Source organism: Peromyscus leucopus, chromosome 8b (genome assembly GCF_004664715.2).
Source record: "Peromyscus leucopus breed LL Stock chromosome 8b, UCI_PerLeu_2.1, whole genome shotgun sequence".
Classification (NCBI taxonomy): domain Eukaryota; kingdom Metazoa; phylum Chordata; class Mammalia; order Rodentia; family Cricetidae; genus Peromyscus; species Peromyscus leucopus.
The window spans coordinates 26,727,189-26,750,564 of NC_051086.1; the positions used below are offsets into that span (position 1 = coordinate 26,727,189).

At 45.2% G+C, this 23,376-nt stretch overlaps 1 protein-coding gene across 3 annotated transcripts in view; it reads left to right on the forward strand.

Annotated features, from left to right (window-relative positions):
• The window catches only part of Snx29 (sorting nexin 29), a 488,775-nt gene that overhangs the window by 221,803 nt on the left and 243,596 nt on the right, over positions 1–23,376 (forward strand). Inside the window, exon 15 of one of the 3 annotated variants that reach the window (XM_028872913.2) lies at positions 3,164–4,622. The exons of the other annotated variants lie outside the window; for them this stretch is intronic. Coding sequence (XP_028728746.2) covers positions 3,164–3,294 — 131 coding nt within the window. The 3' untranslated portion in view covers positions 3,295–4,622. Of the gene's footprint in view, positions 1–3,163; positions 4,623–23,376 lie in introns of those variants that run through there. 3 annotated transcript variants of the gene reach the window in all.

Consider the following 23,376-nt stretch of genomic DNA (forward strand, 5'->3'; position numbering starts at 1 on the left):
TCCGAAATGCCATCAAATTCAAGTGGTCTCTCCCAGTCCTCTCTCTACACCCACCCTACCTAATCCATCTTATTTCCATCTCCCTGTCTCCAGTCTACCCATGAAATCGATTTCCCTTTCCCAGGGAGATCTATGTATCTCCTTGTTACTTAGCCTCTCTGGGTCTGTGGATTGTAGCATGTTTATCCTTTACTTTACAGTTATTATCCACTTATGAGTGAGTGCATACCATGTTTGTCTTTTTGGGTCTGTGTTATATCAGGATGTTTTTTTCTAGTTCCATCCATTTACCTGCAAATTTCGTGATTTTTTTTAAACAGCTGAGTAATACTTTATTGTATAAATGTACCACATTTTCTTTATCCATTCTTTGGTTGAGGGACATCTAGGTTGTTTCCAGGTTCTGGCTATTATGAATAAAGTTGCTATGAACATAGTTGAGCAAGTGTCCTTGTGGTAGGATGGAGCGTATTTTGGGTATATGCCCAGGAGTGGAATAGCTGGGTCTTGAGGTAGATTCCCAATTTTCTAAGGAAGTACTGTATTGATTTCTATAACTCCTTGGTAGAATTTTTTTGGGTGGTTTATGTATACTATCATATCATCTGAGAATAGCCATACTTTGGCTTCTTCCTTTCCAATTTGTATCCCCTTGATCTCTTTCAGTTGTCTAGCTAAGACTTCTAGTACTATATTGAATAGATATAGAGAGAGTGGACAGTCTTGCCTTGTTTTTATTTTAGTGGAATTGCTTTGAATTTCTATTTAATTTGATGTTGGCTATTGTCTTGCTGCAAATTGCCTTTACTATGTTTAGTTATGTCCTTTGTATCCTCAATCTCCCCAAGACTTTGATCATGAAGGAGTGTTGGACTTTGTCAAAGGCTTTTTCAGCATCTAATAAGATGATCATGTGATTTTTTTTCTTTCATATTTTTAAAAGATTTATTTATTTATTTTGTATATAGTATTCTGTCTGCAGGCCAGAAGAGGGCACCAGATCTCATTACAGATGGTTGTGAGCCACCATGTGGGTACTGGGAATTGAACTCAGGACCTCTGGAAGAGCAGTCAGTGCTCTTAACCTCTAAGCCACCAGTCCCCTCTTTCAGTTTTTTTAAATAGTGGATTACATTTACTGATTTTTGTATATTGAACCAACCCTTTATCTCTGGGATGTAGCCTACTTGATTATCGTGGATGATCTTTTTTTATGTGTTCTTGGATTCAGTGTGCAAGTATTTTATTGAATATTTTTGCATCAATGTTCATGAGGGAAGTTGGACTGCAATTATTTTTTTGTTGAATCTTTGTGTAGTTTGGGTATTAGGATGATTGTAGCCTCATAAAATGAATTTGGCAATGTTCCTTCTCTTTCTTTGTTGTGGAATAATTTGAGGAGTATTGATATTAGCTCTTCTTTGAAAGCCTGGTAGAATTCTGCACTAAACCTCCTGGCCCTGGACTTTTTTTTTTTTTTTTCTGGTTGGGAAACTTTTAATGACTGCTTCTATTTCCTTAGGGGTTATAGGTCTATGTACATTCTTTATCTGATCTTGATTTAACTTCGGTAAGTGGTATCTATCAAGGAATTTGTCTATTTCTTTTAGATTTTCCAATTTTTTGGAGTACTTCTTTTTGAAGTATGACCTAATGATTCTTTGGATTTCCTTGGTGTCTGATATTATGTCTTCCGTTTTGTTTCTGATTTTGTTAATTTAGATATGCTCTCCCTGTCTTTTAGTTAGTTTGGATAAGGGTGTGTCTGTCTTGTTGATTTTCTCAAAGAACCAACTCTTTGTTTCATTGATTCTTCACGTTATTCTCTTTGTTTCTATTTTACTAATTTCAGTCCTCAGTTTGATTATTTCCTGCCATCTCCTCCTCTTGGGTGAGTTTGCTTCTTTCTGTTCTAGAGCTTCCAGGTGTGCTGTTAAGTAGCTACTGTGAGATCTTTGCAAATTCTTTATGTAGGCACTTGGTGCTATGAACTTTCCTCTTAGCACTCTTTTCATATGTCCCATAAGTTGGGGTATGTTGTGCATTCATTTAATTTCTTTACTTCTTGCTTGACCCAGTAGTCATTCAATAAAGAATTGTTCAGTTTCCATGAGTTTGTAGGCTTTCTGTTGTTGTTGAAATCCAGCTTTAATCCATGGTGGTCTGATAGGATGTGTAGGGGGTTATTTAAATTTGCTTGTACCTATTGAGACTTGCTTAGTATCTGACTATGTGGTCAGTTTTGGAGAATGTTCCATGAGTTGCTGAGAAGAAGACATATTCTTCTGTGTCTGGGTGAAATGTTCTGTAGCTATCTGTTTATAATTCTGTGAGCTCCAGTATTTCTCTGTTTATCTAGATGACCTGTCCATTGGTGAGAATGGGGTATTGAAGTCTCCCACTATTAATGTGTGTGTTTCAATACATGATTTAAGCTTTTGTAAAGTTTCTTTTACAAATGTGGGTGTCCCTGTTTTGGGGGTATATTGAGAATTGAAAAATCATCTTGGTGGATTTTTTTTTTTCCTTTGATGAGTATGGAGTGTCATTCCCTGTCTTTTTTTTTTTTTTTTTTTTTAAATTTTGGTTTGAAGTCTCTTTTGTTAGATATTAGAATGGCTACATCAGCTTGTTTCTTAGGTTTATTTGCTTGGAAAATCTTTTTTCAATGTTTTACTCTGAGATAATGTCTATCTTTGATGTTGAGATGTCTTTCTTGTATGCAGCAGAAGGATGGATTCTGTTAGACTGTCTTTTTATTGGGGAATTTGAGTCCATTGATACTGAGCAACTCTAAACTGAATCACCACTGGGTCAAGGAAAAAATAAGTCAAGTGTCTGTTGGCCATCAGTGAGACATGTGACAGACAGTACCAGCAATTGATGGAAAGTGTGGTGGGCATGCTGACCACTTCATTTATTATGCAGCCCCTGCTGGGAAAGATTGTAGCATGAACATTGAGGCTGTTGAGCCTGCGGGTTGGGTCCAGACAATTCTATCGTTGACTTTCACTAGCAGCGTGATCGTAGCACGTATGTTACCCGACACGTCCAACGTGACTATCCCCCCATTCTGCCATGATGCCACTTTGTTTGGGATTGCTTCTAAGTGTAGACTTCAAGTTCACGTTTGTTTGTTTATTTGTCTTACTTCGTATCCCAGGATGGCTTCAAAACTACCATTCTCCTGCCCAGAACTCCCCTGCTGTAATCCCTGGGATTTCAGGTATGTGCCTCACTCGGCTCAAGTTACCCTTAAAAGTTCTGTGGTTTGCCCATGACATTGTCACGTAGTCACTTTGCTACAAGGATGCTTGGGAAGCGTCACCTGTGTTTTCTGTCACCTGCCTTGGTTTACAACCTCGGGGAATGAAGAATGGCTGTAGGGAAATACTGGCTATTTCTGCCACTTGGGCCTCGGTGACCACTCTGCTAATGGTGACTCCCATGAGCAGTGGTGTGGCTTGGATGGAGATAGCAATAATGGGTACTGTGGGACTTCCAGGTGACTGGCTTACTGGGGAACAGGAGGTGTTCTTTTCTTTGTGCTTAGCAACTGCAGCCTTGTCCTTGTCCTTGTCTGGTGTCACAGAGGGTTGGACTTTCCTTGGGCTCATGTCCTGTTTATTAGTGGTCTGATGAAACTCTCCAGACTCAGGGCCTGCTGTTGTGTCATGTGGAAGGGACGCAGGCTCAGCATAGCCTGCCCTACCCCACCTCATCCCTCCCTCTCCAGGCCTGGGGAACAAATGGTAAACCAGCATTTCTATGTTGTTGGCTTGTCTTCAGGAAGACTCCGCAGTCCTTGCTATTCCCACCTTTCCCCACGTGAATATGAGTTACAGAAGGATGTGTGCTGGGCATTTGACTGTGCCACAGAGAACTAGCTTCAGTAAGCCCAGTCCTCGGGTAGCCTGTTTCATATGTTCTTTTTGTGTAATTGAATATTTTATCTGAATTTAAACAGCAATATGCTGATCCACAGTCACCCATCTCTCCCAGTGGTGGGTAACCAGAACTGAAGGATGCATATAAATGAATACAAATCGTATGCACAAGTAACATGTGTATCTTCTTTATATTTTTCCCCCAAATGTAATCTCAGTAGCCTTGCTTGTAAATTTAGGTTTGTATGTTCTTTAAAATAAATTTTGTGTATATGTTTGCTTGCATATGTGTCTGTGCAACACATGCACTCATGATGCTCATAGGGGCTGGAAGAGGGTGTTGGATTCCCTGGTACTGGAATTTAGGGGTTGTCAGCTGCTATCTGGGTGTTGGGATTTGAACTGGGGTCCTCTAAAGAGCAGTGAGTGTTCTTAGTCACTGAGCTGTTTCTCCATCCCCTCCAGTTCTGTTGGGACATACCCACACCCATTTGTTAGTATCACTGATACCTGTTTTCATGAGACAGCAGTAGAGCTGAGTAGCTCCAGCAGAGACCTGGTGGTCCTCACACCCCAAAATAGTTATCATGTGACATTTGGAGAAACTTAGGGTCCCAGACCTGCCTTGCCTTTTCCAGATACCTTTACCACTCAGCAGAACTCTGGATCATCCTTTCTGTGTCAGAATATTTGGAATCACCATGGGTGTGCTGTCCGTTCACAACTCATTCTCTGCATGTACAGCCTGGCAGGTGGGGTGAGCAGTGCAGAGTGCAGGCTGGGGGTGGGGTGGGGTGAGCAGTGCAGAGTGCAGGCTGGGGGTGGGGTGGGGTGAGCAGTGCAGAGTGCAGGCTGGGGGTGGGGTGGGGTGAGCAGTGCAGAGTGCAGGCTGGGGGTGGGGTGGGGTGAGCAGTGCAGAGTGCAGGCTGGAGGTGGGGTGGGGTGAGCAGTGCAGAGTGCAGGCTGGGGGTGGGGTGAGCAGTGCAGAGTGCAGGCTGGGGGTGGGGTGAGCAGTGCAGAGTGCAGGCTGGGGGTGGGTTGGGGTGAGCAGTGCAGAGTGCAGGCTGGGGGTGGGGTTGAGCACAAAGATCTCTGTGCCTCTTGCAGGGACAGACCTAGGATAGAATTGAGCCCTGAAAATCATTTTCTTTTGCAGCCAGACCTTAGCTGGCATTCATACACACCTCCACCTCCACCTGCCAGCCTGCACTCTGCTTTGGCCCCGACTAGACATGGGACTATGATTCTCCTATTAGAAAGGTCTCCTGGGGCCTGCACCTTTCTTTTAGTAATGACTTCCCCCACTTTTAGCAGACAGTTGAAACCAGCGGATAGCAACAAGGACATGCGGTGTGTCACAGACCCGAGAAGCCTGGGGTGCAGATATGGCTGGATGGGGTGCTCAGAGTGTGTTCCACGAGAGCCAGCACTGTGCATTTGTTGTCTCCAGACCAGGGTGTTTCCCGTTCAGCCAAGGGAGGCGAGGGGTGGGGAGGGGCAGGTGCACAGAAGCCCTGGGCTCAGGGCTCTCACGGGCTCCGCCGTAGCAGGAGCAGAGGTGGACTGCGCTGGAGAGGTGGACAGGGATCAGGAGAAGTGGCCCAATTCAGCTTCCGTGTTGCGTCCTCGCCAGCACCACTCGGCCCCACGTCTTGGGTTGTTTCCAAGCACGTCAGAAACGGAATTCTGCCTTTAAAGGGATGGTGACTTTTAGGCACCTAAAATATTTTTCTTTTCTTTCTTTTTTTTTTTTTCTCAAAATTTCTGACATTGTTTGAATTTAATGATTCATATTACGAATTATTCATGAAAATGATCTTTTAAGCATCTTATAATAGCTGAAATTATCCTTCATTAGATACTGACAGTTCCTGTGATGGGTGTAATTATAAAAAAATATTCTTAGGCTAGCTATATTCTGCAGTGTTAAAATTACGCAAATGAGCAAGGGACAGGAATAGAAGCTGAGTAGGATGGTCAGGTTTCATGGGGGGGGGGCGCTGCAGGCTTTCTAAAAATGAATAAATATGTGCTTGTGTGCACAGTAAGCATGCTCCCGGACAGTCTGCCGCACGCTCAGCCACTCTCCCTGGCAAGGGAGCAAAGGAACCAGCGGCTGGCTTGCGTGCCGCTCTTGCCCATGTATGAATTGTGGGATGGAGAAGTTTTTTTTTAAGCTTTGTTCACTCAGCATTTTCTGCAAGGCACACTGTAGTAATCTCAGATCCTTGTGGAGAGTAGCAGGCTTGTGCTAACACAGATAGTGTTGTGTAAGGAAGGGAGAGATGGAACAGGAAGTGTAAGGCCCTGGGGCTGGGGCAGCCACCTGGGTTAATTTGACCTCATCATATTTATGGTACAGGAAGTCCCCAAAGAGAGGTGAGCTAGTTCCCGCAGGTGCCACCGCTGGCCCTGCTCTCTCAGGCCCACTCACCAGCAGTGCTGTGGAGTCAAGTCTCCCATCTTCCCATTTTTGACCAGTACCATTTAATAAAGCCTTAGGTAGAGAGGGTGATGAAAATTTATGGAGACTAACATTTCAGTGTGCTAGCTGCCAGGCACAGCTCTAAGAAGCATACACTTGATTGATCTTCATGCTTGTCCTAAACTGCTAGGTGTGATGATGATCTTCATTCATCCAAGGAGGAAACAGAATGTAGCTAAAGTCACACGGCAGATTAGGAAGTGAGACAATGGTGTCATGTTTCTTGGGGCTGGTGATAGATGGTGTGGGGGAAGTGCTTTGCTTGCTCTTCAAAAGGGTGCTCAAGCCTACACGTCCAGGGTTTTCCACAAAGCACAGCTCACAAGTACAAGTTTTTCCTCTTCATTACTTCATTCATTCATTCAATTGTTTGCTGGTTCCTTCATTCTTCTCTTCCCTCCTTTCTTCCTTGAGACAGGGTCTTGTGTATCCCAAGTTGACTTCAAACTTTGTTTGTAGTAGTGGATACCCTGGAGCTCTTATCTGCACCTTAAATTCTGGGTCACAAGCATGCACTGCTAGACCTGTTTTGTGCAGTGGTGGGACTCATGGATGCTAGGCAGGCATCTGCCCGCGGGGCTACATCCGCAGCCACCGCTTGTGTTTATTTGGACTCTATCCTGTTTGTCTTAGTGCTAGACATGTAGGTGAATCCTGCACTGCTTTATGACGTGTCACTGAGCTGGGGGTAGATCACAGTCCCCTGACCTGTGTGGTTTCCTTCCCAAGGATGCACAGCTCTCACTGTGTCTCCAGATGACAGTGTCATTGTGTGTTCTCTGTTACACCTGAGTGCCAAAAGCCAGAGATTGGCAAATGTTTTTCTCCAAGTTACAGGCCCAAGGAGTTTAGGCTTCCACTGGCTTCTGCTTGCTCTTCATTCTTTCTCCTGTTTCCCCCATTCATCTTCTTTCTCCTCGCCCTTGCTCTCTTAATGTGTACAAACCCATATCCAGACCCCAGCCTGAGTCTGTGCATATGGTATATGGTATATCAAACCGTGTTACAGACAATTGTTACATTAAGCCATTGCTTTTAGAAGAAAATAAAACCTGCTTCAGTCAGTGAAATGCCCACTTTATAAGCCTAAGGTCCTGACTTCAATTCCCTAGATCCCCGTGGAGAAAGCTAGGCATAATGATATGCACCTGCAATCCCGGCCCTTGGGAGGCTGAGGCAGGCAGGTCTCTGGAGCTTGCTGGCCAGTTCCAGGCCAATGAGATGCTCCATCTGAAAACTTCAGTGGATGGCACCTAAGGAAGGAGAGTTAAAATTGTCCTCTAGCCTCCACACGTATGCACATGCATGTGCATACTTCCCTGTGCACTGCACATACACGCACCTGAAGCAAGGGTTAGAAGCTGGGCTGTCCTTTCTGTGGTTGAGTTCTGTTCAGTTCAGTTACTGTGTCTTCTTAACTCATGTGGACTTGGCTGGAGGGCCCTCCTGTTTGCTGCTTACCCTGCACCTCTCTTCTGTTCTTGGTGTGCTGCAAACACACTGCTCCTCTGGAACCATCAGGATGGCTGCATTAATCAGGCAGTTCCCTCCAGGCATGCAGCACCTCAGACAGTCAGCTTGCAGGAGGAAATGGCCTTTGCTCATGGTTTCAGAGGCCTTAGTCTGTGGTCAGTCGGCTCTTTCATGTTGCACCTCAGTGAGGTAGAACATCCGAGTATGAAGCACGTCACAGCATCCAGGAAGCAGGAGGAAATGACAGGGTCTCAGTCATATCTTGGGAGGGTCCCTCCATGACCTGACTTCCTCCTACTATCCCTTGCCCTGTGAGGGCTCTGTCACCTTAGTAGGATGACCAACTAGGGTTCAGTGCCTTTCACCTGAAGGTTGTTGTCTTCTCTATGCTTTCTTCCATAATTGCAGAAAGACCATGTGACAGTGTGATGACTGGACTGTGTTTGTGTTGAACTGATATTGACTTGGGGTGGCCCCTCCCAGCTTCCCATACTGGTGGGAGATGAGTAGGGCTGGCTGCCCAGATCTGGGTGAAGCCTTATGATTGGTAGAATGCTGTCTTTTTATAGCTCCTTGGCCAGCCTTTTCAGGCCACTGATTGTCTTTGCTAGCTTCAGCTGATAACTTGATACAGCCTATGGTCATCTGAAGACTTCCCAATTGAGGGACTGTTTAGATCAGTTTGGCCTGTGGCCATATCTCTGAGAGACTGTGTTGATGGATGATTGACGTGGAAGAGCTCCACACCCCACTGTCACTGGTGCCGCCTTTAGGCAGTGGTCCTGAGCTATCTAAGAAAGCTAGCTAAGCACGAGTCAGGGAGTAAGCCAATAAGCAGTGTCCTTCCATAGTTTCCTTACCTCAGTGATGGAGTGTGACTTAAAAGTGTAAGTCGTGGTGTTTATCACAGCAACAGAAAGCAAACTGAACACAGCTGTAGACAGCTTCCTCTTCTCTTTGAGAGCACAAAGCTGAGGCTCATGTTGGCTTCTGCGGGTGGTGAGCAGTCATTTGGCACGCACTTCCTTAGTTTGCCGAGGTCTCTGGAGTCGGACCCGGAGGGGACGCTCCTCGCCTGCTGCCGTGGCGTTATCAGGACCCTTTGGCTTATTCTTCAATGTGACTCAGCACTTGGTCAGGGTTGCTGGAGTCCACACCACAGTGCTTCCTGGTTGTGCTCCACAGTTTTGTTTCCATGAGAGGAAATGGCATCTCTGAGGCTCAGCAGCTTGTTAAACCTCTGGCTGGGTCCCTCACACTGCTCTTCAGCTTTTACCTCTTGACCAGGAAAGTGGCTTCTTCCTCCATCCAGCACCCCCATGCCATCTGACCAGGAACAGTCTCCTCAGTGTGTCCTAGCATGCCAAGCGACCCCAGGAGTAGAGTGCTGAGCCCCGGGCATCAGTCTTCTGGAATTTTAAGTACATGTGGCAAGTGTACATCTCCCTGGCTCCCTCTTTCTTCCTCTTGTCTTCTTTCCTTCCCTTGCTGTGGGCCGGGCCCCATCCCGAGACCCAGTGCCTACCGTTGAAGCTCACAGATGGGTAGGGAGTTGCACAGCAGGATGCAGTCCCTGTGATTCAGGCAGCTCCTTGTGAGTTCAGGGCAGGGCAGCTCAGTCCACATAACAAGCTCCAGGCCAGCCAGAGCTGTGGAATAGACCTTGTCAAAAACTGCCCTCAGCAGCAACTGGAAGGCACTGGGCTCGGCTCTGAGTTAGAGTCTGCAGTAGCATCCAGGTCAGCCAAGGCATGAGCTGCAGGACACAGGCAGTGTGGAAAGCTGAGGTCTTTCTTGAACTATTGGAAGGTTTCAGATGTTGGTAGAGGGATTTGTTTTGTTTCTGAACTCATCAAATCTTTGTCCTCTGTTAAAAATTGCATCCATTAAGTCAGGCGTGGTGGTGCATGCTTTTAATTCCAGCTGTCTCAAGGTAGAGGCAGGAGGATTTCTGTGAGTTCAAGGCCAGCTTCATAGCTAGTTCCTGGTCAGCCAGAACTGTCTGAAGACACAAACTGCATCACTTTGTAGGAGCCAGCTCCATTTTGCTGTACTGCCCTGGCTGTAGTTAATGTAGTGGTAGTCATTTGCTGGAGTTAATGAAGAGGCCCTCTTGCCTCTTAACTAACCTGTAGATGGATGAAACAGGCAGGCTCTGGTTTTGCCCTGCAAAACTTGCCAGCCTCCAGCATGCCTTCTTTTGGGGTATTCTATAGGAACGCATCTAAAGACTCAATAGTTCACCTTAATACCACTGATTTCTCTGTTACCCCCCCCTTGCTCCTGGTACCACTGATTTCTCTGTCATCCCCCTTGCTCCTGGCAATTAATCCTAGTGATGATCAATCTCTGCCTTACATTATCTGAAGAACGGTCTTGTTCAGCATCTCAGAGTGGTATGCATGCTTGAGGTTAGTGAGCAGCCACCAAGAATGGTGCAGAATAGATTGGATTCATAATGCCTGGGAGTTTGCGATGCTGTAACCAGAGGCCCAAAGGTGAGACGTGCTGGCAGGAACCATGAATCACTGCAGTACGAGTGTGTGCTCATGATTTTTTAATGGCTGCCTAAAAATGGATGTGTGCTATTAAGGTAAACTCTTCAAAAATTGACATGTTTTATAATTCTGTGAGTTAAAAAAGGAGAGAGAGAGAGGAACAACAAGGCCCGTGTGAGTGACAGGCAGTGACTCTTGGGCCACTGGGTCTGCATGGAGCCCCAAGGAGGTGTTTACTTTAGAGGGCTGAGAAGCTGGCACACACCTGTGATCTTAGCACTTGGCAGGCTGAGGTGGCAAGATTGGAAGTTGGAGGCTTGCCAGAGCTACACAGTGAGACCCTGCCACAAGAAGAGGGTGGTGGGACTGGTTCAGGAAGTTGAATGTTCGGGCAGTGTAATTTAATATTGAGTGTATCCTCAGTTCAGACCTGAGTTCAGTGTGTCTGAAGAGGTAACCTACTCTTGGGAGATGCTTAGGTTTACTGCCATGGGGGACTAGGACTGTGGGGTCCTCTGCTTTGTGGTTTTGTTTGAGCCCATGTCCTTCTCATAACTCTGCCTGTTGGGGGCCATCAGTAGGTGCTATTTTTTTTTTCTTGTATTTTTCCCACCATCTTGCAAAGCCTAGAGGTCAGGTGATGATGCCCCCATTGTTGTCCTTCCTGTGAAGCACATCCCTCACTTTCTTGCCTGCTGCCCCACCAAATGATTTTTCAGCTTGGCAGCAGTGAGCCAGCCTCACAGAGGGTGGACTGTGCCACTTGCTGTGCCGTTCAAGCTCTAGGGCGATGCTTTTCATGGCAGCCATCTGGCATACTTTTGATGTTCTCTTTTTTAGCAGTTGAGGGCTCAAAGTCACACGTATAAAAATTATCCACTTAATTCCGTTAGCATTTGTTGAGTGGCCTTTCTGTGTTAGGTCCTGGGAGCTGAGGAAAAAAGTCAATTCTCTTGATACTTGTTGTTCATGGTGAGGTTTTTGGATTAGCAGCAGCAGCAGGTTGTCTGAGAACCTACTACATTTGTAGGTGCTTGGGTTCCACCGGCCTGCTGGGTGGGTTGTCCTGGAAGTGTAAGAAGCACTAGATACTTGAAGTTTCTGTCGGCAGAGGAAAGAGAAATGTGGATGCTTCTGTTTCCTCCTGTGTTCATTCAGGCATTACTAATCAATTAGGATACCTTTCCCAGAATCTCTGTTTAAGCTTGCAAACTTTTCTCAGCACAGTGTTTCAGGTGATTGCTTCCAGTTAGTGAGAACAATGTCTTCTCAGCCTTCTGACTAAGGTCAAGTATAGTACCAGTTGGTTAGAGTAGGTGCTTGAGATCAAGTTCAGTCACTGTCAACCTCTGCCATCAGCATCCCGGCCTCTCTGATTTCAATACTGCAACCTCCCCAGCCCCAGTTCTCTGCTACTGTATTTTAATGCAAATGTGGCTGTACCTATTCCCTACTTAAAGCCCTTTAGTGACCTCCTATTGCTTTCCAAATAGAATCCAAACTCATTACCAGGACTTGAAAGATTGTACCTGACTTGGCTCCTGCTTACCTTAATGTCCCTGTCTATGTCTCTTTTCTGCCCTTGCCTCCTCTCTGCTTGTATTACCTAATTTTAATTCTGGGAGGATACCATGTTTTTCCAATCCTGGACTGGACAGATCTAAGTCCTTGTCTTCCCATCACCCTTGGGAGAGAGCTTGGAGTGCAGAAATTTGATCTGGAGTTGGAGAGATAATTCAGTTGGAAAAATGTGTGTCTTTCAAATATAAAGATTTAAGTTCAATCTCTAGCTCCTACATTAAAAAAATGGGGCTGGAGAATTGATTTGGTAGTTAAGAATACTTATTGCTCTTGCAAAGCATCTGGGTTTAATTTTTGGCATCCACATGGAGACCCACAAATGTCTGGAATTCTAGTCCCAGGGCATCTGATTCCCTCTTCTGGCCTCCATAAGGATTAGGCATGCACATGGATATACATACATGCAGGCAAAACATTCATGCACATAACATAATAAAATAAATAAATCTAAAAAATAAAAAGCAAGCAATTTCATAAAATACACTTATAGTTCCAGTACTAGAAAGGTGGATCCAGGCAGATCCCTAGAGCTCACTGGCATTCCAGCCTAACCTAATTGGTAAATTCCAGGTCCTTGTGAGAGACTATCTCAAAAAGCCAAGGTGAACAGAAACTGAGGAATAACAATCAAGGTTGTTCTTTGGCCTGAATATATGAGAAAAAAAAAATTCGATCTCCCTGAGGCTATGGAGAGGAAGACTTCTTTTTAACACCTGGCCTGCTGTGTAAGTTATCTCTTCACCATGGACTACAGGGGCCTCCAGCGAGTCCTCCGAGTCCTCCTTGCACCATGCTCTTCCCCTCCCTATGGGTGCTCACTTCTCCCCAACCCTGAAGCTCTTTCCGGATACCTCCTCCTCATTACTTAGGGCTGCGCATATCTATGCCAGGCCTCCCAGAGGCCTTCTCTGGCCTCCCCATGGCGGTAGCTCCTTCTTCCAGCATCTTAGCTGTGTTCTCTGGTGTACATGTCATAATGGCATGGGAATACTGGGGTGTCTTTGGGAGCAAAGGAGCCTTTCTCAGTCTGTAGTGCTGAGCCTGACAGGCTAGGGTCCTGGAAACTCAGTGGGCATCAAAGGCAATTTCAGTTAGAGGTTCCATGTCTGTCTCCCAAATTCAAAGATCAAAATTTGTTGGACTACGGGTGATGAGTTTTCTTAAACATTTATGTGTATTTATTCATTTTATAGGGCACATAAGGGAGAGAAAGAAGGCAGAGCTCCTGTAGAGCAGGAGGGCCTGGAGTAGGCACCACTGAGCCTCTGCTTTGCAGTTAATAAGGCTCAGTGGATGAAGGAAGGGCATGGGATTGAGCTGTTCAGTCCACTGTTCATTCCAGGGGTTGAGTTTCTCGAGGTTTCCACATCATGACTTCCAGAAAAAGGCTACTCCTCTGGGGGAAAGAGATAAAGAAGGGCTGGAGAGATGGCTCAGCAGTTAAGAGCACTGGCTGCTCTTCCAGAGGACCTGAGTTCAATTCCCAGCACCCACATGGCAGCTCACAACTTCTGTAATTCCAGTTCCAGGGGATCTGACACTTTCACACTAATGCACATAAAATAAAGTTAAAAAAAAAAAAGTCCCTAAAAGAGATAAGACTAGACTGCCTTCCTGGCCATGGTGAAACCAGAGATACTTCTGGCATGTCTGGCCTCTGGCAAGGATGAGTCATGGACACTTTGAGGGCATTTCTAGCTTTTAGCCAAGAAAGAAGCTGATCCCTTCTCTTTACTCTGAACTGCCAATTTCTGTCTCCTGTTCTCACCACTTATCTGCAGTTACTTTAATTTGTTCTTTCACTGTTTTCAGGCACTTAGTGTGTGAGTTCTGTGGTGGTGGGATTCCCATTTGTGTCATTGGTGCCCACACTCAGTCCCAGAGCTGTGCCGTGCAGTGTGTGAAGTAAATATGGTTTGGCTGTATGTGTGTGTTTGTGAACGATGGGGTGGGGAGGAGACCTGAGGAACAAGGCCTGCTTTGACCTGAGAGCATATCGCTTTGTATCTATGCCACACTATGGACATGCGTGTATTCACAGGAAAGCCAAGAAGACTTTGGTCTCCCAGGGTCAAGTGGCCAGTGGGATCCAGAGTGAGTCTGCTATTGCACAGATGTGCTACATCAAATTCATCACATGACCCTAGACAAGTGTTCTTGATACCATTTAAAAATCTTGGAAATTCCCTTTGAGAAATGTCCTTTTAGAAGACCATGTGACCTTTTATAAATTAAAATGTGTCCTGTGTCTTAGTGACCTTTCACCATGGGAATTTAATAACCCGTGAAGTGAGGAGTGGCAGACAGACCATCTCCACGTGGTAATGTTCATGGCCAGGTCCAGAGGGGTGTCCTGTGCTGGTCAGGAGGTTCCCTCTGCAGCTCTGTCTTCACTGCAGAGCTGGCTGATGTCTCAGGTAGCCCTGCTCTCTCACATTGGGCTTGTTGGCTCCGTGGGGCAGCTTAGGCAAACGCCTTCACTTTTTTCTAGGACAGTATCCAACTAACTTTGTCTAAAAGAGACACATAGCAGGTGTTTTTGACTTAGTTGGCCAGGCAGGTTTCAGTCACAGTTTCTAAACTTTATTGTTAAAGGGCCACAGCATTATGTTAACAAGTGTAGCTGTGTGCCAATAAAACTTTATCAACAAAAGCTGGGATCAGTCCAGATTTTGCCCAAAGGCTGTAGCATATATACTCCTGTTGGAGGATTTCCAAATTAAAATGAAAACACAGATAGTGTAAAAGTTAGATTGCGTCTATTCATTGTCTGTTTTTCAGTGTGTATTGGAAGAGATGACTTTTTAAACTGGTCCAGACCTGCTGTTTAAACCTGAGAAACAATGTTGGTTTTGGCTTCCTGTTTAGGCAAAGTCAAACTGTGATTTATCATGTGCAAAAATAGCTTTTATTTTTTAAGTAAGCACAATGTTCTCTTTGTTAGAAAGCCACCTGCCGACGTCAGCAGTGCAGGGACAGGGGCCCCTCTTCGCGTAGTACCGGGATCATAAGAGCCCAGGTCGCTGGGTTTCAGTGACAGTGCTTGGCACATGGCTCCTTGCCCTCACACAGGTGGTAGAGGGTGCATTCAACCATAGCACAAGTTCCAGTGTGCACTGTGACAGATCAAGTCAAGCTGCAAAGTGGACAATTTTTAAAAAATCAACAGTTTTATTTAAACAGGCGATTGGATCTCCTGGGACTGGAGTTAGTTTTGAGTTGCTCTGTGGATGCTGGAACCTGAACACAGGTCCTCTGCCCAAGAACAGCAAGTTTTCTTAACCACTGAGTCCGCCTCTCCAGCCCTTAAAGTGGACAATTTTAACAGCTTTGTGAAATAATGTGCAAGTGATAGGCCTTAAGTATGTAAATGACCTTTCTTAGCATAAAGTTGGAAAAAATGCAAACCCTTATTGAAATGAGGTGACTGCTCGGCTGCTTCAGATTGATTTGGGTTGTGTCTTAGTTTTTTTTGTTTGTTTTTGTTGTTTGTTTTTTCAAGACAGGGTTTCTCTGTGTAGCACTGGCTATCTTGGAACTTACTCTGTAGACCAGGCTGGCCTCAAACTCACAGATCCTCCTGCCTCTGCCTCCTGAGTGCTGGCGTTAGAGGCATGTGCCACCACCACCCAGCATCTTTGTTTTTATTGTCAACTTGATACTAACCTAGGAATCATCTGGGAACAGGGACCCTCAATCAGATTACCCTGTGCCCATGTCTATGAGAGATATTCTTGGTTGGTGTTGGAGCGCTCATCCCATCTCTAGACAGGTGGGCCTGGGATATCTAAAAAGACTAAATACAAGCCAGAGAGCAAGCCAGTAAACAGCATTCTTTTGTGGTCTCTGCTTCAGTTGCTGCTTGAGCTCCCATCCTGACTTCCTTCAACTGTGGATTGTAACCTGGGAAGTGTAAGCTAAGTCAACCCTTTCCTCTGCTAAGTTGCTTGTAATCATAGTGTTCATTACAGCAACAGAAAGTAAATCAGTAAAAGCTGCAAGGAGTACTTATGTCCAAGAATAAGAGTTTAGTGAACAATCTCCACAGTGAAAATTTCAAAGCACTGATAAAACACAGTAGACACACACACTCACACAGTGGAATGGTATTGTCCACGTGTATACACACACACACACACACACACACACACACACACACACACACACACACACACAGGAATTGATGATGTTATGGTGGCCTAAGCCTGCATCCCAGCTTTCAGAGGCTGAGGCAGCAAGAGTGCCATGAGCTTGAGGGCAGCCTGGGTACAGAGTGAGCTCTTGCCTCAAGGAGTCCACACTATTCTTATACTCTTATATACCCATCCAAATGCCAATGTAATATTCTCTATAGAACTAGACATAAACCAATGCTAACATCTACACAGAACAACAGAAAACTGAATAGTCAAATCCATCTTGAGAAATATATCAAAGCAGAAGATGTTCTACCACTTGACTTTGAAATATTACAGTATGACATTAGCATAATAGACCAATGGAGAAGAGTCAAGAACCCAGACGTGAGCCACATGTAGAACCTACTGATATCCAGCAAGTGCTGAGAACACCTAGAGAAAGGGCAGTCTCATTAATAAACAGTGCTGGGCAAATTCAGTATCTAAGTGCAGAAGAGTGAAACTAGATTCCTGTTTCCACCAGTTTCGAAATTCATCTCAAAATAGATTAAGGGCATAATGTAATACCTAAAACTATGAAACCATGAGAGTAGGACATGGGAATGGACAGAGTTAATGCTGTAAGGATTTTTAAAATAAGACCCCAAAAGTACAGTCAGTATACGAGGCAAAAGCAGGAAGTGAAATCACATCACACTGAATAGATTCTGGGTGGTAAAGGGAAAAGCAGTATGAAGAGATAGCATAAAGGATGAGAGAAAGTATGTGGAAGCCGTACTTCTGACTAGACTTCAATATCCAGAACAGTAGCAAAAGTAAATGACCGTGGTTAAAACCCAGGCAGTAAACTTGAATAGGTTCAATAGATTTAGACTCGATAGACTCAAAGGAAGCTGTAAGTCAGGCATGGTGACATATGCCAGTAAGCCTAGCACTTGGGAGGCAGAGACTGGAGGCTCATAAGTTGAAGGCTAGATTGGGCCTGGGCTAGAAGCTGTCCCCAAACAAAAAGCAAACATGAAATGTCTAACAAATGTATGAAAAAAATTAGCTAAATGTCATTGTGGTGATTTGAAAGAAAATGGCCCCCAAAGGGAGTGGCACTTATTAGGAGGTGTGGTCTTGCTGGAGTAGGTGTGGCCTTATTGGAGGAAGCATGTCACTGTGGGGGTGGGCATTGAGGTCTCATATATGCTCAATCCATGCCCAGTGAGAGACAGACTACTTCCTGTTGCCTGTGAGTCAAGATGTAGGACTCTCATCTCCTACTCTAGCACCAGGTCTGTCTGCACACTGCCTTGCTTTCCAACATGATGATAACCTCTGAACTGTAAGCAAGCCACCACAATGAAATGTTTTCCTTTGTAAGAGTTGCTGTGGTCATGGTGTCTCTTCACAGCAATAGAAACCCTAACTAAGACAGTCATCCATCATTAAATAGAAATAAAAACCACATTGAACTAGCTCCCTGACTCCTGGTAGTTCTGGGGAGGATTTAGAGGGAAGGTTGCTGGGGATGTAAATCTCTATCTGTATGGAAATCATTATGAAAGTTTCACAAAAATGAAAAGTGTAATTATGCTATAATTTAGTAGTCCTACTTCTGGGTTTCTAAATAAAATCTGTATGTTGAAGAAACATCTGCTATCCCATGCTTATTGCAGCACTGGTCACAATCACGAATGGATGTGTGCCCGTCCATTGATGAATGGATAAATAAAATGCATGTATTTACAATGGATTACCATTCAGCCATAAAAAGGATGGAATCCTGTCATATGTAACAGCATGAACAGAACCAGAGGCTATTATGTTAAGTGAAATATGTCATGCATGGTAAGATGAGTATTATATGATCTTAGTCATATGATATCTAATATTTGATCTGAGAGAAGTCAGGAGTAAAGATATGACTGCCAGAAGCTGAGAAGGGGGAAGGTTGAAGAGGATGTATAGACTGCAGTAATGCACTGTGCATTTCAAAAACTGGAGGAAATGTTTTGACTGTAAAGAAATGTTAAACAGCTAGGTGTGATGGTGTACACCTTTAATCCCAGCACTTGGGAGGCAGAGGTGGGTGGATCTCTGAGTTCAAGGTCATCCTGGTTTATAGAGTGAGTTCCAGGACAGCCAGGGCTACATAGAGAAACCCTGTCTTAAAACCCCTCCCCCGCAAAAAATAAGAAATGATAAACATTTATTAGAGTTGACGTATATCCTGATTGAAGCACCTAGAACACATACCTGTATTGAAACATCGTATGATATATCCTATTAACATATATAATTTTTATGTTTTTATTTTATTATGTTAAACATAAATAAAAAAGAAAAATGAGTAAAAGACCAAAAAAGAGGGACTGGAGAGATGGCTCAGCGGTTAAGAGCACTGGCTGTTCTTCCAGAGGACCCGGGTTCAAATCCCAGCACCCACATGGCAGCTCACAGCTGTCTGTAACTCCAGTTCCAGGGGATCTGACACCTTCACACCAATGTACATAAAATAAGTTAAGTAAAAATATTTTAAAAGACCAAAAAAGAAAGGAAAATTCATTTTTCCTCTTAAGTCAGAATATAAATTGGCTGTGACACATCCTGGTTAAATAGAGCGTTGAGTTCCCTTTCAGTCAGTGTCACAGTTTAGTTCTGTCATACCAGCCCCTAGAAAGGGTGAGGGCTCAATGCTTCCTCCAGATGGTCTAAACACTGTATGTACCATTCATTGTCCTGCTTTGCTCCTTTATCTGTCACGAAGCCTTTTCTGTTGCTCTGTGGCCTGTGTGATAATCAAAAGCAGAGTGATATTCTGTCTTGGGGCTTTTTTTTTTTTTTTTTTTTTTTTTAGTTTTTAGTTTTTGGTTTTTGGTTTTTGGTTTTTTGAGACAGGGTTTCTCTGTGTAGTTTTGCCTGTCCTGTATCTCGCTTTGTAGACCAGGCTGGCCTCGAACTCACAGAGATCAGCCTGGCTCTGCCTCCCAAGTGCTGCTGTCTTGGGGCTCTCAGAAGAGTTTTCCTAATGTTTCCTTTCGTTGAACTCTGCCGTACTATCTTTGGCTGGCAGCACCGTAGGAAATACCCCTGCATGCACTGCATCTAGTGAGCCAGGGAATGGGTTCCCAATGCAGAAGGGACAGGTGAAGGCTGTAGCTTTTCTCCCTTATAGTAGGGACTTCAGTCCTGTCCCTCTGAAGTGCTGCCCACAAGCAGGCTCCTGGCTGCTCTCACCAGATCTGTAGGCTGCATTACCATGGAATGGTAGCAGGCAAAAATCTACCTGTTTATATTTCTATTTTCTGAGTTGCTGCAGACTCTTCTTTCTCTCTATGAATGGAATTTTGTCGTAGTAAATTATTTGTTCTTTTCTTTGACACATACTTTTCCTGTTTCCTCCCCCATTCCATTCATCCTTTTTATTCCCTCTCTGTAAACAAGGATAGAGAGAAACCCTGGAATTAGACCACTCTATGGCTAAAAAGAAAGGTTTATTGGGAATTTAAAATGCTGTGCCTGTCTGGGGCGGGGTGGGGTAGAAGAGAGAGATACAACAAAGCAAGAGAGCCTTGCCAGTTTTGAGGAAGTATGTTGTGGTGGGAGGGAGCCTGTGAGCCTGAATAGCTTGGTGGTTAGAATCTGGGAGAGGGGGCTTGGGACCAGACTGCCTGGGCCTTTGATCTGTTATAGGTTATTTGAGCTAACAGGGAACTGGATGGTTTGCTGTAGAGGTGGAGGAGGGAATCCACCCAGAAATCTGCCTCACAAGACTTTGAGGAATGCTGATTTGAGGCACTTGCTTATCTGCTAGCAGTCCTGTTCTTGGTGTCAACAGCAGTGACATTTGGGGCCACTTTGGCCCTAGCACTTCCCTCTTTCCTTCCCCCTTTTCTCTTTGCTGCCCACCTCCTTACCCATGTCTCTCCCTCACTGTGTAGCTCAGCCCTGGTGTGAATGCTCAATTCTCCTGCCTCAGCTGAGATGACACACATGCTCCTGTACCCGCCAGCACGTGTGCTTTAAGGGTTTTATGGTTTATCTGAGGTCTTGTACTAGAGCGCTGTCCCTTTGCTTTGATGTGGCCCTAGTTCTAGTAAGTAGGAAGAATCCTCACTCGCCCTCTTCTGCTTTTGATGTGCCTCCAGTTTATGTTTCTAGTGGTAGGTTTGGCCTGGGCACTTTTTATAAGACCTTCTATAAGAGATGTTCACTTATTGATTTAGTCTGTGTATGTGCACGTGTGTGAACACCACAGTACTGTGTGGAGGTCAGAGGTCAGCTGTGGGAGCTGATTGTTTTTCTCCTTCCACCACGTGGGTTCCAGTGATTGAACCCAGGTCATCAGGCTTGGTGGGCAGCCATCAGCCCCAGGCCAGGCACTTTAACAATCCAAATTTTGAAGCCTGTATGTCTTTGAAGATACTTTAAAGGGCTTAAGACAGTGTTGGTAGTCCTGTGGAAATCCCCTTGATGTTTTTCCTATGGCATAATTACTTCAGTAGTGGATATAGTTTAAAAGCTTGAATCCCAGGCTTAGATTTCCTTTGGTAAAGCAAAGAGCAGTTTTGTTTTCAATCTCCCAGTGAGCCTCACAGTGGGTAGTCAAGAATTCAGGGAATGTGGCTGTTCAAGAGAGTATAATTCTCCATACAGCTAGGGTTATGGTGGGATTGATTGTGGTGAATTAAAGCTCAGGGTTTCATGAAGCCTGTGTGGAAGTCATTCCAGTGGTTCACAGTGGTTCTCTGGATGAGGCGCGCGCGCGCGCGCGCGCGCGTGTGTGTGTGTGTGTGTGTGTGTGTGTGTGTGTGTGTGTGTGTGTGTGTCTAACCAGAAGCTCTTCTCTTAGGTAAGGCTAGCTGGGCATGCCCTTTTCTGAACTTCAGGTTGAGTAGGCTGTTTCTCTGAACTTGATATTCCTAGTTTGAAAACTAGGCGTGGCCATGGTTTCCAGAGAACACTGTGATGATCAGGGTGATGAAACAGTCCAAACCCAGTAGGTCTGTGGCTCGGAACGTGTGCTGGTTAGGTTTGTTGATTTGTTTGCTTTTTGACAAACTCTGAGTTTTACAGTTTTTCTGCCCTTGTCCTGTGATGTGTGCTGAGTCTTAGGCTGATAGTGGTATGGATGTCCATCTGTAGCTCGGTACTCCAGGCTTGTTCTCTACACTTCAACCACTGTCCACTGCACAGAGAAATTTCTCCAGTGAGGTCTGAGAGCTGCACTAATCTGTGGATAGAGGTACAGTTTGATAACTATGTCCATTTAAAGAATAATAATATAGATCCACTCCTTGGGCTTGTGAGTTCCCCAGCCATGGGTGTTGTCTAGACAGACAGTCCCGAGTTTCTTCCTTTGGGGTGGGCCTAACTCCAGTCAGATCCAAGTTGGTTACCTCCTGCTGAAGACACCACACCACACACTTTAGTCATAGAACTTTTTAAAAATTTGTTTTCTTTTTCTGTGATTTAAAAAGCCAAAAAATGATGCTCATGAACTGTAACCTGGACCATTGACTGCTGTCTCTTAGTCCTCGGTCCTGTGGCTTTGCTCTTTGCAGGGCGTCCATTAGCCTGTGACATTACAGTGCTGCTTCAGACCCTGCATGACCACTCTGACGTCACTCAGGGTGGCCCACTCTCTCCCCTCAGCCCCCGCCCCCGTTCTTCTCTCTCCTCTCCGCTCTGGCCACACAGAACCAGATCTTCCTCTGGTTTCTCGGGAGCCATAGCTCTCTCCCCTGTGTCTTGCCGCTTGCTCTTTTCTTTATCTGAGTCCCAGCCCCCGGAGCCAGCGCAAGCTCCTGGCTCAGCCTGCCCAGGCACGCTGCTGCCTTTGCTGCTCTTGGGTTCCCTTCAGCCCATTGTCATCATGGCGGGACGTGGCGGCTTGCAGACAGACATAGTGCTGGAGAAGGACCCGGGAGTTCCACACACAGATCCGCAGGCAGCAGGAAGAGAGAGACTCAACTTGGATTGGGTTTTTTGAAACCTCAAAGGTCACCCCCAGTGACACACTTCTCCAATGAGGCCAAACCACCTAATCCTTTCAAATATTGCCACTCCCTAATGACCAAGTATTCAAATCTATGAGCCTAAGGTGGCCATTTTCATTCAAGCCACTACAGGAAGTGAGGGTCTCCTACAGGATTTGTGTTGGTTTTAAATAATAGTAAGCGGTGTGAGGAAAGGTCATGAGCCAAGACAAAACCCAGTATCAGAGCTTTCTTTATTAGGAGGAGGGGAGAGGGACCGAAGAACCAAGCCTGGGGAAGAGGCATGGGGGGGGGGGGGGAGGGGGGGGGGAGGAGTCTGTCAGCTTTTTAAGGATTCCCCTGCACATGCGCAGGTGGGCTTATGGAGCTAGGCCACACGTGCGGATTGCGTGATCGCGCTGTGTGCATTTGTGCCATCACCCAGTGCACTGATGACTAAGAAGTAAGATCCCTTACTTAGCTACTGAACTGCGCATTTTTGATCATATAGCTGGAGTGGCAGAATCCTAACAATTTGGGCACAACGTGCCCTGAGGGAACCTGAAGAGGGGAAGGTAAGATACACGGTAGCTAACACAGATGCCCCTCACTCAGCAACTTAGACAGGGAGAAACCCTCTGCTTTGTTTGGCTTTCCGCATCTGCCTGGTCCTGGCAGGGGGCGTTCTACCTCACCTTGCCCCTTGAGCCCCAGTCCGTCCTGGTCTCCACAGTTCTCCACACTGGATGGAAATACTGTGAGGTTTAGAAAACCGTATTTACTAGGATACAGTTCTTACATGGCTTAGTACGCTCACTGCATCAAACACCTGTTACTACAGCCTGCTGTGGAGCTTGCCACCATGTCCAAAAGAAACCCTACATATCAGTTAGTAGTCACTGCTGATCCTACTTCCTCAGGCCCTAGCAACCACCATTCTATTTCCTGTCTCTGGGATTGCCTGTCTTGACTATTTCTGTAATTGGGATAAACAGTATATGGCTTTTTGTGATTGGTTTCTTTCAGTTGGCATGTTTTCATGGTATATCTACATCATAGCATTGCTCCAGAATGTCAATTTTTTTAGGTCTAAATTGTATTCCATTGTATTATGGACCACATTTTGTTTATTCTTTCCTCAGTTGATGGACATTTGAATTGTTTGCACTTTTGAAGTACTGTAAATAATATTGCAGTGAACATTCCTCTACACATGGTGTGGGCCTGCTCTATGTTTCTATAGGGTACTTATCTAGGAGTGAAACTTCTGCCTCACATGGTAACCCTGAAGTTACTAGACAGTTTCCACAAATAGCTACACCTCTGCACCAGCAGTGAATGGAGGTT